Source organism: Rhinoderma darwinii, chromosome 2, assembly GCF_050947455.1.
Source record: "Rhinoderma darwinii isolate aRhiDar2 chromosome 2, aRhiDar2.hap1, whole genome shotgun sequence".
In the NCBI taxonomy this organism is placed as follows: Eukaryota; Metazoa; Chordata; class Amphibia; order Anura; family Rhinodermatidae; genus Rhinoderma; species Rhinoderma darwinii.
Genome location: NC_134688.1, coordinates 2,358,068 through 2,370,525, shown reverse-complemented (window position 1 = coordinate 2,370,525; position 12,458 = coordinate 2,358,068). Strand labels below are relative to the sequence as shown.

General features: G+C 49.4%; 1 protein-coding gene across 1 annotated transcript in view; it reads right to left on the bottom strand.

Annotated features, from left to right (window-relative positions):
• Positions 1 to 2,533: 2,533 nt before the first annotated feature.
• Positions 2,534 to 12,458, bottom strand: part of FHIP1B (FHF complex subunit HOOK interacting protein 1B) — a 47,756-nt gene continuing 37,831 nt past the window's right edge. The window contains 4 exon segments of the mRNA XM_075851273.1: positions 2,534 to 3,891; positions 4,313 to 4,475; positions 4,730 to 4,908; positions 8,820 to 9,860. Coding sequence (XP_075707388.1) covers positions 3,596 to 3,891; positions 4,313 to 4,475; positions 4,730 to 4,908; positions 8,820 to 9,860 — 1,679 coding nt within the window. The 3' untranslated portion in view covers positions 2,534 to 3,595.

The following is a 12,458-nucleotide window of genomic DNA, read 5'->3' as shown; positions in this document are numbered from 1 at the left end:
GATTATCAGGGCATTGATCCCGGGATTGTACAGATTATCAGGTCATTGATCCCGGGATTGTACAGATTATCAGGTCATTGATCCCGGGATTGTACAGATTATCAGGTCATTGATCCCGGGATTGTACAGATTATCAGGTCATTGATCCCGGGATTGTACAGATTATCAGGTCATTGATCCCGGGATTGTACAGATTATCAGGGCATTGATCCCGGGATTGTACAGATTATCAGGTCATTGATCCCGGGATTGTACAGATTATCAGGGCATTGATCCCGGGATTGTACAGATTATCAGGGCATTGATCCCGGGATTGTACAGATTATCAGGATTGTACAACCAGATTGGTTCAGATTCCTACAGTAAATGTTTTGTACGTTATTTTGCCTCGCAGCGGGCGGCGCTCTCACCAACGGCGATGAATTCTCACACAAACATTAAAAACAACCAATAGGTAAAATGCGAACAGAAGCGAAACACAAAAAAGTAAAAATCATTCACTAAAAAAGGCTTTTTCCAGACACGGAGGAAAGCTCCGCCCACTACGGGAAACGGCATAAGCAGCGCTCCGCGCAAAAAACGGGCTGCGTGATGTAGCTCCATCGCGTCTCACATAATAATCACAAACTGACACGTCACGTATTATACTCCAGTCACACCCAGAGCTGCAGTTATAATTCTACTGCTATACTACAGTCACATCGAGAGCTGCAGTTACATCTCCACTCTTACGTCACGGTGCAGCTCTCCGGTCACACCATTATGGTGCAGCTGCTGGTTCAGTTTGTGCTGTACATGTACTGATTCTAAGCTACAGCATGTCTGAATACTCCAGTCACATCTAGAGCTGCAGTCACAACTCTGCCTTGTGTAAACACTAAATCCTACCACAAAGTGAGTAGACACTGATCCAGCAGGAAGATGTGAAGCCATTATGGTACAGCAGCTCAGCATGTGAATGGAGTAGAAGACACGATGTTACAGAATTCTAACTGCAGCTCTGGATGTGATTGCAGCACAAGACATCATTTAACCGTAGAGTTGTGACTGCAGCTCTAGATGTGACTGGAGTATAAAACATGATCTAGTAGCAGAACTCTAAATGGCAGCTCTGGATGTGACTGGAGTATAGATTGAACCTGAATATAATTATCAGAAGCGGAGAAGCAGCGAGGAGGAGGAGGGGTAGAGAAGACGCGGCGTGAACATCGACATTATGAGCCGCCCCTCCGCAGCAGCACAATCATCATCCTCACCACCACAATCACCATCATCATCATCACAATCACCATCATCCTCGCCACCACCACCACCATCATCACAATCATCATCATCCTAATCACCATCATCCTCACCACCACCACAATCATCATCATCACCATCCTCGCCACCACCACCTCCATCATCATCATCATCATCATCCTCCTCGCCACCACCACCTCCATCATCATCATCATCATCACCATCCTCGCCACCACCACCTCCATCATCATCATCATCATCATCATCATCATCCTCCTCGCCACCACCACCTCCATCATCATCATCATCATCACCATCCTCGCCACCACCACCTCCATCATCATCATCCTCCTCCTCCTCGCCACCACCACCACCTCCATCATCATCATCCTCCTCCTCCTCGCCACCACCACCACCTCCATCATCATCATCATCATCCTCGCCACCACAATCACCATCACCATCATCACTCCATGTACTTTACTCCTTTAGGCTATGTTCACACGGGGTATTTTGCAGAGTTTTTTGACGCGGAAACAGCGTCGCAAAACTCGGCAGAAACGGCCCGAGAACGCCTCCCATTGATTTCAATGGGAGGCGTCGGCGTCTTTTTCCCGCGAGCAGTAAAACTGCCTCGCGGGAAAAAGAAGCGACATGCCCTATCTTCGGGCGCTTCCGCCTCCGACCTCCCATTGACTTCAATGGGAGGCAGAGAAAGCGTATTTCTCGCTGTTTTATGCCCGCGGCGCTCAATGGCCGTGGGCGAAAATCGGCGCGATAATCGCCGCGAAAATCGGCGTGCAGGGAGAGGAATATCTGCCTCAAAGTTCCAAACAGAATTTTGAGGCAGATATTCCTCCCCCAAAATACTCCGTGTGAACATAGCCTTAGAGCTTCGCATCCACTACAGAAAACACAATGACATTTCTTATAAAGTTCTTCCCTTATATCAGGAGATTCCTGCAGATCATCGCACCTCTCCAGAAGTGACGATCACATAATAGATTGAGGTGTGAGCGATTATCTGATGTTCTGCAGTGATGACGCCCGAGACCATCAGAAGCAGCTCCAGGATCGGCACGTCGCCTCCTCTAGACCGCGTCCGGTGGATATACCAGCAATGAGGAAACGAGAACCGCCGCGATGACCCCGAGAACCGCCGCGGCGACCCCGAGAACCGCCGCGACGACCCCGAGAACCGCCGCGGCGACCCCGAGAAACGCCGCGGCGACCCCGAGAACCGCCGCGGCGACCCCGAGAACCGCCGCGACGACCCCGAGAACCGCCGCGGCGACCCCGAGAAACGCAGCGACGATCCCGAGAAACGCCGCGACGACCCCGAGAAACGCCGCGATGACCCCGAGAAACGCCGTGGCGACCCCGAGAAACGCCGCGGCGACCCCGGAGAAACTCCGCCAGAATGATCCAGGTTTAATGTTACCCTACGGTGGAATTAATAGATGTAAGAGACACAACAACCGTCGCCAAACACAACAGCGCCCCCGCGACAACATCCCGCCATCGCCAAACACAACAGCGCCCCCGCGACAACAACCCGCCATCGCCAAACACAACGGATTATTGTCAATGGCTGTTTATGGTTTAGAATTCTCGCTCACGTTTCCGGTAATCCTATAACGCGCAGGTGCCGCTATGGAGCTCTAGTCTTAGCGTTTGCTGCAGTTCCAGGGGTCGTCCAGCAGGTGGCAGGAGAGAGACGCTGGTTTCTTATTTCACAGTCCTCAGCAGTTTTACCCCCCGGGGGCACCCGACACATTTCAGGGGTGACCGTTATTAAACCGCACTCCGAGGAGGTAACAAAACCGCGGAGCAGGCGCAGGGGGAGGAGTCTAGAGCAACTCAAGTGTCAATCACGCTCCCACAGACTCCCCAGGCAACAACAGCTTGTAAAAACAGGATCTCCCAGGATTCCAGTGGGCAGATTGCGGTATACGGCGGGCATGTATATATAAATATAGCTATATACACACACATGTACATACAGGTATATACACAGACATCACCGGCCTAACACCCCCAACATAATAAATTAAAAATTGGGCCTCGTGGTTGTGACGCAGCCGATGGCGAGTTCGGTCCGAGATGAAAGCTGCCTGTAAATAAGGGAGCACCCCACCCGATCGCCATGGTTCTGTCCAGCAGGGTGGGGGAGGGGGCAGTCCACAGGTCAGCTGATCCCTGGACACAGACGGGACGGTCGCGCCGCGGTCACATCCCCCCCCCCCCCCCCCCCAAGTTCTCCACATCCCTAATAATATAAAACTCCCATCAATAAAAGGATCCGGCGCCCCGTAACAGAGGAGGCGTGTCCAGCAGCCGACCCCCGCGCTGCTCACTCCTCCGTGTCTGCCGGCAGGTAGGGGGACGCCACCGCGTGCTCCTGCGTAATCGCCGCCAGCTCTTTCATGAACTCGGTGAATATGACGGCGCAGTAGACGGCGTTCTTCACCCGCAGCGCCTCGTTCTGCTTCTCTGCTGAAGTCTTGAAGATGGACGTCCCCGAGAGGGCGTGGAGGACCTGACCGTCCCGTACGTGCTGGAAGGCCATCTGTGCAGCCTGGCGGGCCCGCGTGGGACTGTTAGTGTGACGCAAGATCAGCTCTCCTATGGACGGCTTCCGGCTTTTCACTGCAGATTGAAAGATGAAATCAGAAGAACAAGAAGAAGAAAAATGCGCGCGCTCCAGTCACGCCGGGCCGCACGCGGCCAAGCGTGACTGGAGCGCGTGCGGCCCGGCTGGAGCGCGCACATTTTTCTTCTTATTGTTCTGCTCCAGTCACGTCCAGAGCTGCAGTCACATCAGGTCTCATACTCCAGTATTATCCAGAGCTAGAACGCTATAAAAATGTCCCCTAAAATGAGACTGCAGCACTGGAGGTTACGGATATGACATAACGGAAGATTGGGGACTGCAGCTCTGGATGTGACTGGAGTATATCACAGCATTATATGGAGATTTAAATGTGGAGCTACCCTTTCAATGTCTCATAGCCACCACTGAACCCCAATGCTTGTTACGTTACAGTCAGACATGACGGAGGCTCCTTACCCATCGTGTCAGAGCGGCGCAGGGCGGGCACAGAACCCTGACCCTCGCCCCAGTCCAGCTTCCCCCGGGCAATCAGGAACTTTTTGGCCTTAAAGAGCAGAGTTGGGAAATCCTCCTGAGAGGTGGAAAACGCTTCAATCTTATTCTTCACTGAGCCCAGAACCTGCAGCAGAAGAAGAGGGACATCAACGCCTGAACTGCAGAGAATCCTACATTATACAGGGGGACTGCCATGTGTGCCCCTATACCAGGACAGAGCCGCAAGACTGGCACTGCCCACCATCACTGTTATCTCTATTCATAAAAGGGACATCTAACACCTGAACCGCAGAGAATCCTACATCATACAGCAGACCCACAAGACTGGCACTGCCCGCCATCGCTCTGTCACCTCTATACATCGGAGAGAATTCTCACCTGAACCAGGGACTTGACGCTCGGCTGGAACACCATGTTGGTGTTCAGCAGGAAGGAGCGGAGCAGCGGCTGCGGGTGACAGGCCAGCTGTGCCACAATGCCAGTCAGCAGGAAGTTGACATACAGGGAGTTGGTCAGCATGTTCTCCAATTTAGCAAAGAGGATGGCGATAAACGGACCTGGCGCAGACAGAGGAAATTATATTACACACACAGGACGACTACACTCCATGCCAGCTGGGCACCAATACAGCTCAATACTGGCACAGGGTAAAAAGGCTGGCATACCACAAAAGTCAAGTCACAATAGAGAAGGGGTGGAGGGATAACAAAGGAGATCGGCTGGCATCACATGGGTCAGGGAGATGACTGTGGGCACAGGTGGCCATCATAGGGGGTAAAAGAAAATAAGGAACATGATAATGTAGACAAAAGCTAAAATGACGGAGATGACTGGGCATAGACTGGCATCATACGGAGGTGGGGTAGATGACTGGGCAGACTGGCATACGGAGGTGGGGTAGATGACTGGGCACAGACTGCCATCATACGGAGGTGGGGTAGATGACTGGGCACAGACTGGCATAATATGGAGGTGGGGGTAGATGACTTGGCACAGACTGGCATCATATGGAGGTGGGGTAGATGACTGGGCATAGACTGGCATCATATGGAGGTGGGATAGATTACTGGGCACAGACTGGCATCATACGGAGGTGGGGTAGATGACTGGGCACAGACTGGCATCATACGGAGGTGGGGTAGAAGACTGGCATCATACGGAGGTGGGGTAGAAGACTGGGCATAGACTGGCATCATACGGAGGTGGGGTAGATGACTGGGCATAGACTGGCATCATATGGAGGTGGGGTAGATGACTGGGCATAGACTGGCATCATATGGAGGTGGGGTAGATGACTGGGCACAGACTGGCATCATACGGAGGTGGGGTAGATGACTGGGCACAGACTGGCATCATACGGAGGTGGGGTAGATGACTGGGCATAGACTGGCATCATATGGAGGTGGGATAGATGACTGGGCACAGACTGGCATCATACGGAGGTGGGGTAGATGACTGGGCACAGACTGGCATCATACGGAGGTGGGGTAGAAGACTGGGCACAGACTGGCATCATACGGAGGTGGGGTAGATGACTGGGCACAGACTGCCATCATACGGAGGTGGGGTAGATGACTGGGCACAGACTGGCATAATACGGAGGTGGGGGTAGATGACTGGGCACAGACTGGCATCATACGGAGGTGGGGTAGATGACTGGGCACAGACTGGCATACGGAGGTGAGGTAGAAGACTGGCATTATACGGAGGTGGGGTAGATGACGGCACAGACTGGCATACGGAGGTGGGGTAGATGACTGGGCACAGACTGGCATCATACGGAGGTGGGGTAGAAGACTGGCATCATACGGAGGTGGGGTAGAAGACTGGGCACAGACTGGCATCATACGGAGGTGGGGTAGATGACTGGGCAGACTGGCATACGGAGGTGGGGTAGATGACTGGGCACAGACTGCCATCATACGGAGGTGGGGTAGATGACTGGGCACAGACTGGCATAATATGGAGGTGGGGGTAGATGACTTGGCACAGACTGGCATCATACGGAGGTGGGGTAGATGACTGGGCACAGACTGGCATCATACGGAGGTGGGGTAGATGACTGGGCACAGACTGGCATACGGAGGTGAGGTAGAAGACTGGGCACAGACTGGCATCATACGGAGGTGGGGTAGATGACTGGGCACAGACTGGCATACGGAGGTGGGGAAGATGACTGGGCACAGACTGGATCATACGGAGGTGGGGAAGATGACTGGGCGAAGACTGGCATCATACGGAGGTGGGGTAGAAGACTGGCATCATACGGAGGTGGGGTAGAAGACTGGCATCATACGGATGTGGGGTAGAAGACTGGCATCATACGGATGTGGGGTAGAAGACTGGCATCATACGGAGGTGGGGTAGAAGACTGGCATCATACGGAGGTGGGGTAGAAGACTGGGCACAGACTGGCATCATACGGAGGTGGGGTAGATGACTGGGCACAGACTGGCATCATACGGAGGTGGGGTAGATGACTGGGCAGACTGGCATCATACGGAGGTGGGGTAGATGACTGGGCAGACTGGCATCATACGGAGGTGGGGTAGATGACTGGGCAGACTGGCATCATACGGAGGTGGGGTAGATGACTGGGCAGACTGGCATCATCCGGAGGTGGGGTAGATGACTGGGCACAGACAGGCATCATACGGAGGTGGGGTAGATGACTGGGCACAGACTGGCATCATACGGAGGTGGGGTAGATGACTGGGCAGACTGGCATCATACGAAGGTGGGGTAGATGACTGGGCACAGACTGGCATCATACGGAGGTGGGGTAGATGACTGGGCACAGACTGGCATCATACGGAGGTGGGGTAGATGACTGGGCACAGACTGGCATCATACGGAGGTGTGGTAGATGACTGGGCACAGACTGGCATCATACGGAGGTGGGTTAGAAGACTGGCATCATACGGAGGTGAGATAGATGACTGGGCACAGACTGGCATCATACGGAGGTGAGGTAGAAGACTGGCATTATACGGAGGTGGGGTAGATGACTGGGCACAGACTGGCATACGGAGGTGGGGAAGATGACTGGGCACAGACTGGCATCATACAGAGGTGGGGAAGATGACTGGGCGAAGACTGGCATCATACGGAGGTGGGGTAGAAGACTGGCATCATACTCGAGGTGGGGTAGAAGACTGGCATCATACTCGAGGTGGGGTAGAAGACTGGCATCATACTCGAGGTGGGGTAGAAGACTGGCATCATACGGAGGTGGGGTAGAAGACTGGCATCATACGGAGGTGGGGTAGAAGACTGGCATCATACGGAGGTGGGGTAGAAGACTGGCATCATACGGAGGTGGGGTAGAAGACTGGCATCATACGGAGGTGGGGTAGAAGACTGGCATCATACGGAGGTGGGGTAGAAGACTGGCATCATACGGAGGTGGGGTAGAAGACTGGCATTATACGGAGGTGGGGAAGATGACTGGACATAGACTGGCATACGGAGAGGTGGGGTAATGACTGGACACAGACTGGCATCATACGGAGGTGGGGTAGATGACTGGGCACAGACTGGCATCATACGGAGGTGGGGTAGATGACTGGGCACAGACTGGCATCATACGGAGGTGGGGTAGATGACTGGGCACAGACTGGAATCATACTGAGGTGGGGAAGATGACTGGGCACAGACTGGCATCATACGGAGGTGAGGGAAGATGACTGGGCATAGACTGGCATCATACGGAGGTGGGGTAGATGACTGGGCACAGACTGCATCATACGGAGGTGGGGTAGAAGACTGGCATCATACGGAGGTGGGGTAGAAGACTGGCATCATACGGAGGTGGGGTAGAAGACTGGCATCATACGGAGGTGGGGTAGAAGACTGGCATCATACGGAGGTGGGGTAGAAGACTGGCATCATACGGAGGTGGGGTAGAAGACTGGCATCATACGGAGGTGGGGTAGAAGACTGGGCATAGACTGGCATCATACGGAGGCGGGATAGAAGACTGGCAACATACGGAGGTGGGGTAGAAGACTGGCATCATACGGAGGTGGGGTAGAAGACTGGCATCATACGGAGGTGGGGTAGAAGACTGGGCATAGACTGGCGGCATACGGAGGTGGGGTAGATGACTGGTCACAGACTGGCATCCGGAGGTGGGGTAGATGACTGGTCACAGACAGGCATCATACGGAGGTGGGGTAGATAACTGGGCACAGACTGGCATCATACGGAGGTGGGGTAGATGACTGGGCACAAACTGGCATCATATGGAGGTGAGGGAAGATGACTGGGCATAGACTGGCATCATACGGAGGTGGGGTAGATGACTGGGCACAGACTGGCATCATACGGAGGTGGGGTAGATGACTGGGCACAGACTGGTGTATGGAGGTGGGGTAGATGCAGGCATTACTTGGGTCAATGAGATGAGTGGCAGAGGATGGCATGATATGGGATAGGCAGGGATCGCCGTCAGCTGGCATGTACTTACCTGTGTAAGGCTGGCTGCCAATCTGTGCCCGCAGGGGGCTGCTCAGTAAGAGGGTCAGTGAGTCGGAGCGGCTCTTAGTGTTGCCCATGTCCTGGTGGGCATCGCCGTCCTGCTCGTCCTCTGTAAGGATGGTCAAGTGCCCGTCTACCGGTTCCTCCTTTACGGCCACAATCCTCATGCTGTCCTCCATCTCCTTGAGCTCCTCCCCCAGCTTCTCGATGCTCACGAGGGCCCCATTGGTTTCGGCCGGGGCCCGGTCTAGCAGCTCGTCTATCAGGCTATCCACGGAATCTGTTGGCTCCCACAGTGTAGATGCCCAGCGCTGGTCCTCCCCTCGATCTGGTGCCCCCATCACCTGCTCCTCCCCCTCAGCTCCACCGTTCTCTCCGTCCTCCACCGGTTCTCGCTTTACTTTCTTAACCTCACATGTGTCAGTTCTCCCCGGAGGCCCAGCCCCCCTCTGTGTGTCTCCCAAACATCTTTGCTCGTCTGTGAGGGCCCCGTTCATAAGGGCCGGGCCTGACACCCCGTCGTGAGATGATTCTTTGTGCCCTCCGTCCTGGACTCTAGCGCTGCGCCCACCCTCCTCCTCCTCCTGTAAGCTGCGCTTCTTAGTCCGCGGGGTAACACTGTGCCGCCGCGTCTCCTTGTCCTGGCCTCTGAGGGATGAGGGAGGAGAGGAGAAATAATCGGGGGACAGTGCAACCTCCTCAGGGGTAGGGGGTGAAATGCTGCGGGGGCTGGGCTCCTCACCATCATAGGGGGCGGACCAGACACGACAGGCGCGGGTGCAGCGGTCTATTCCGGCCCGCGCTTCCTGCAGATAATCCAAATAATTCCCATCCAACTCAGATACTTCATCCCACGAGAGCGAGACGTGCCGGGGGCTGCCAATCCCGCCGTCCTGCGGAGAGAAGACCGGGGAGCGCTGCGAGGGGCTATCAGGAGCTGACTGCCGCATGAAAAAGCCCATCCTGGAGGGGGTGGAGGGGCGGGGCACAGTGTGGACGGAGGACGTGTCAATGCTCGGACTACCATGAGCTGTAAGGAAGAAGAAAATGGTAAAAATTACACCCCTACCCAGAATACAATCATACCCATACGGGGCAGTATAGAGTAGTTATATTCTTGTATATAGGGGGCAGTATAGAGTAGTTATATTCTTGTATATAGGGGGCAGTATAGAGTAGTTATATTCTTGTATATAGGGGCAGTATTATAGTAGTTATATTCTTGTATATAGGGGCAGTATTATAGTCGTTATATTCTTGTATATAGGGGCAGTATTATAGTAGTTATATTCTTGTATATAGGGGCAGTATTATAGTAGTTATATTCCTGTATATAGGAGCATTATTATAGTAGTTATATTCTTGTATATAGGGCAGTATTATAGTAGTTATATTCTTGTATATAGGAGGCAGTATTATAGTAGTTATATTCTTGTATATAGGGGCAGTATTATAGTAGTTATATTCTTGTATATAGGGGGCAGTATTATAGTAGTTATATTCTTGTATATAGGGGCAGTACTATAGTAGTTATATTCTTGTATATAGGGGGCAGTATTATAGTAGTTATATTCTTGTATATAGGGGCAGTATTATAGTAGTTATATTCTTGTATATAGGAGCAGTATTATAGTAGTTATATTCTTGTATATAGGGGGCAGTATTATAGTAGTTATATTCTTGTATATAGGGGCAGTGTTATAGTAGTTATATTCTTGTATATAGGGAGCAGTATTATAGTAGTTATATTCTTGTATATAGGGAGCAGTATTATAGTAGTTATATTCTTGTATATAGGAGCAGTATTATAGTAGTTATATTCTTGTATATAGGAGCCGTATTATAGTGGTTATATTCTTGTATATAGGGGCAGTATTATAGTAGTTATATTCTTATATATAGGGGGCAGTATTATAGTAGTTATATTCTTGTATATAGGGGCAGTATTATAGTGGTTATATTCTTGTATATAGGGGGCAGTATTATAGTAGTTATATTCTTGTATATAGAGGGCAGTATTATAGTAGTTATATTCTTGTATATAGGAGCAGTATTATAGTAGTTATATTCTTGTACATAGGGGGCAGTATTATAGTAGTTATATTCTTGTACATAGAGGGCAGTATTATAGTAGTTATATTCTTGTATATAGGAGCAGTATTAGAGTAGTTATATTCTTGTATATAGGGGGCAGTATTATAGTAGTTATATTCTTGTACATAGGGGGCAGTATTATAGTAGTTATATTCTTGTACATAGGGGCAGTATTATAGTAGTTATATTCTTGTATATAGGAGCAGTATTATAGTAGTTATATTCTTGTATATAGGAGCAGTATTATAGTAGTTATATTCTTGTATATAGGAGCAGTATTATAGTAGTTATATTCTTGTATATAGGGGGCAGTATTATAGTAGTTATATTCTTGTATATAGGGGGCAGTATTATAGTAGTTATATTCTTGTATATAGGGGCAGTATTATAGTAGTTATATTCTTGTATATAGGGGGCAGTATTATAGTAGTTATATTCTTGTATATAGGGAGCAGTATTATAGTAGTTATATTCTTGTATATAGGAGCAGTATTATAGTAGTTATATTCTTGTATATAGGGGCAGTGTTATAGTAGTTATATTCTTGTATATAGGGGGCAGTATTATAGTAGTTATATTCTTGTATATAGGGGCAGTATTATAGTAGTTATATTCTTGTATATAGGAGCAGTATTATAGTAGTTATATTCTTGTATATAGGAGCAGTATTATAGTAGGTATATTCTTGTATATAGGGGCAGTATTATAGTAGTTATATTCTTGTATATAGGGGCAGTATTATAGTAGTTATATTCATGTACATAGGGGGTAGTATTATAGTAGTTATATTCTTGTATATAGGAGGCAGTATTATAGTAGTTATATTCTTGTATACAGGGGCAGTATTTTAGTAGTTATATTCTTGTATACAGGGGCAGTATTATAGTAGTTATATTCTTGTATATAGGGGCAGTATTATAGTAGTTATATTCTTGTATATAGGGGCAGTATTATAGTAGTTATATTCTTGTATATAGGGGGCAGTATTATAGTAGTTATATTCTTGTATATAGGGGGCAGTATTATAGTAGTTATATTCTTGTATATAGGAGGCAGTATTATAGTAGTTATATTCTTGTATATAGGGGGTAGTATTATAGTAGTTATATTCTTGTATATAGGGGGCAGTATTATAGTAGTTATATTCTTGTATACAGGGGCAGTATTATAGTAGATATATTCTTGTATATAGGGGGCAGTATTATAGTAGTTATATTCTTGTATATAGGGGGCAGTATTATAGTAGTTATATTCTTGTATATAGGGGGCAGTATTATAGTAGTTATATTCTTGTATATAGGGGGCAGTATTATAGTAGTTATATTCCTGTATATAGGAGCAGTATTATAGTAGTTATATTCCTGTATATAGGAGCAGTATTATAGTAGTTATATTCTTGTATAGAGGAGCAGTATTATAGTAGTTATATTCTTGTATATAGGGGGCAGTATTATAGTAGTTATATTCTTGTATATAGGAGCAGTATTACAGTAGTTATATTCTTGTATATAGGGGGCAGTATTATAGTAGTTAT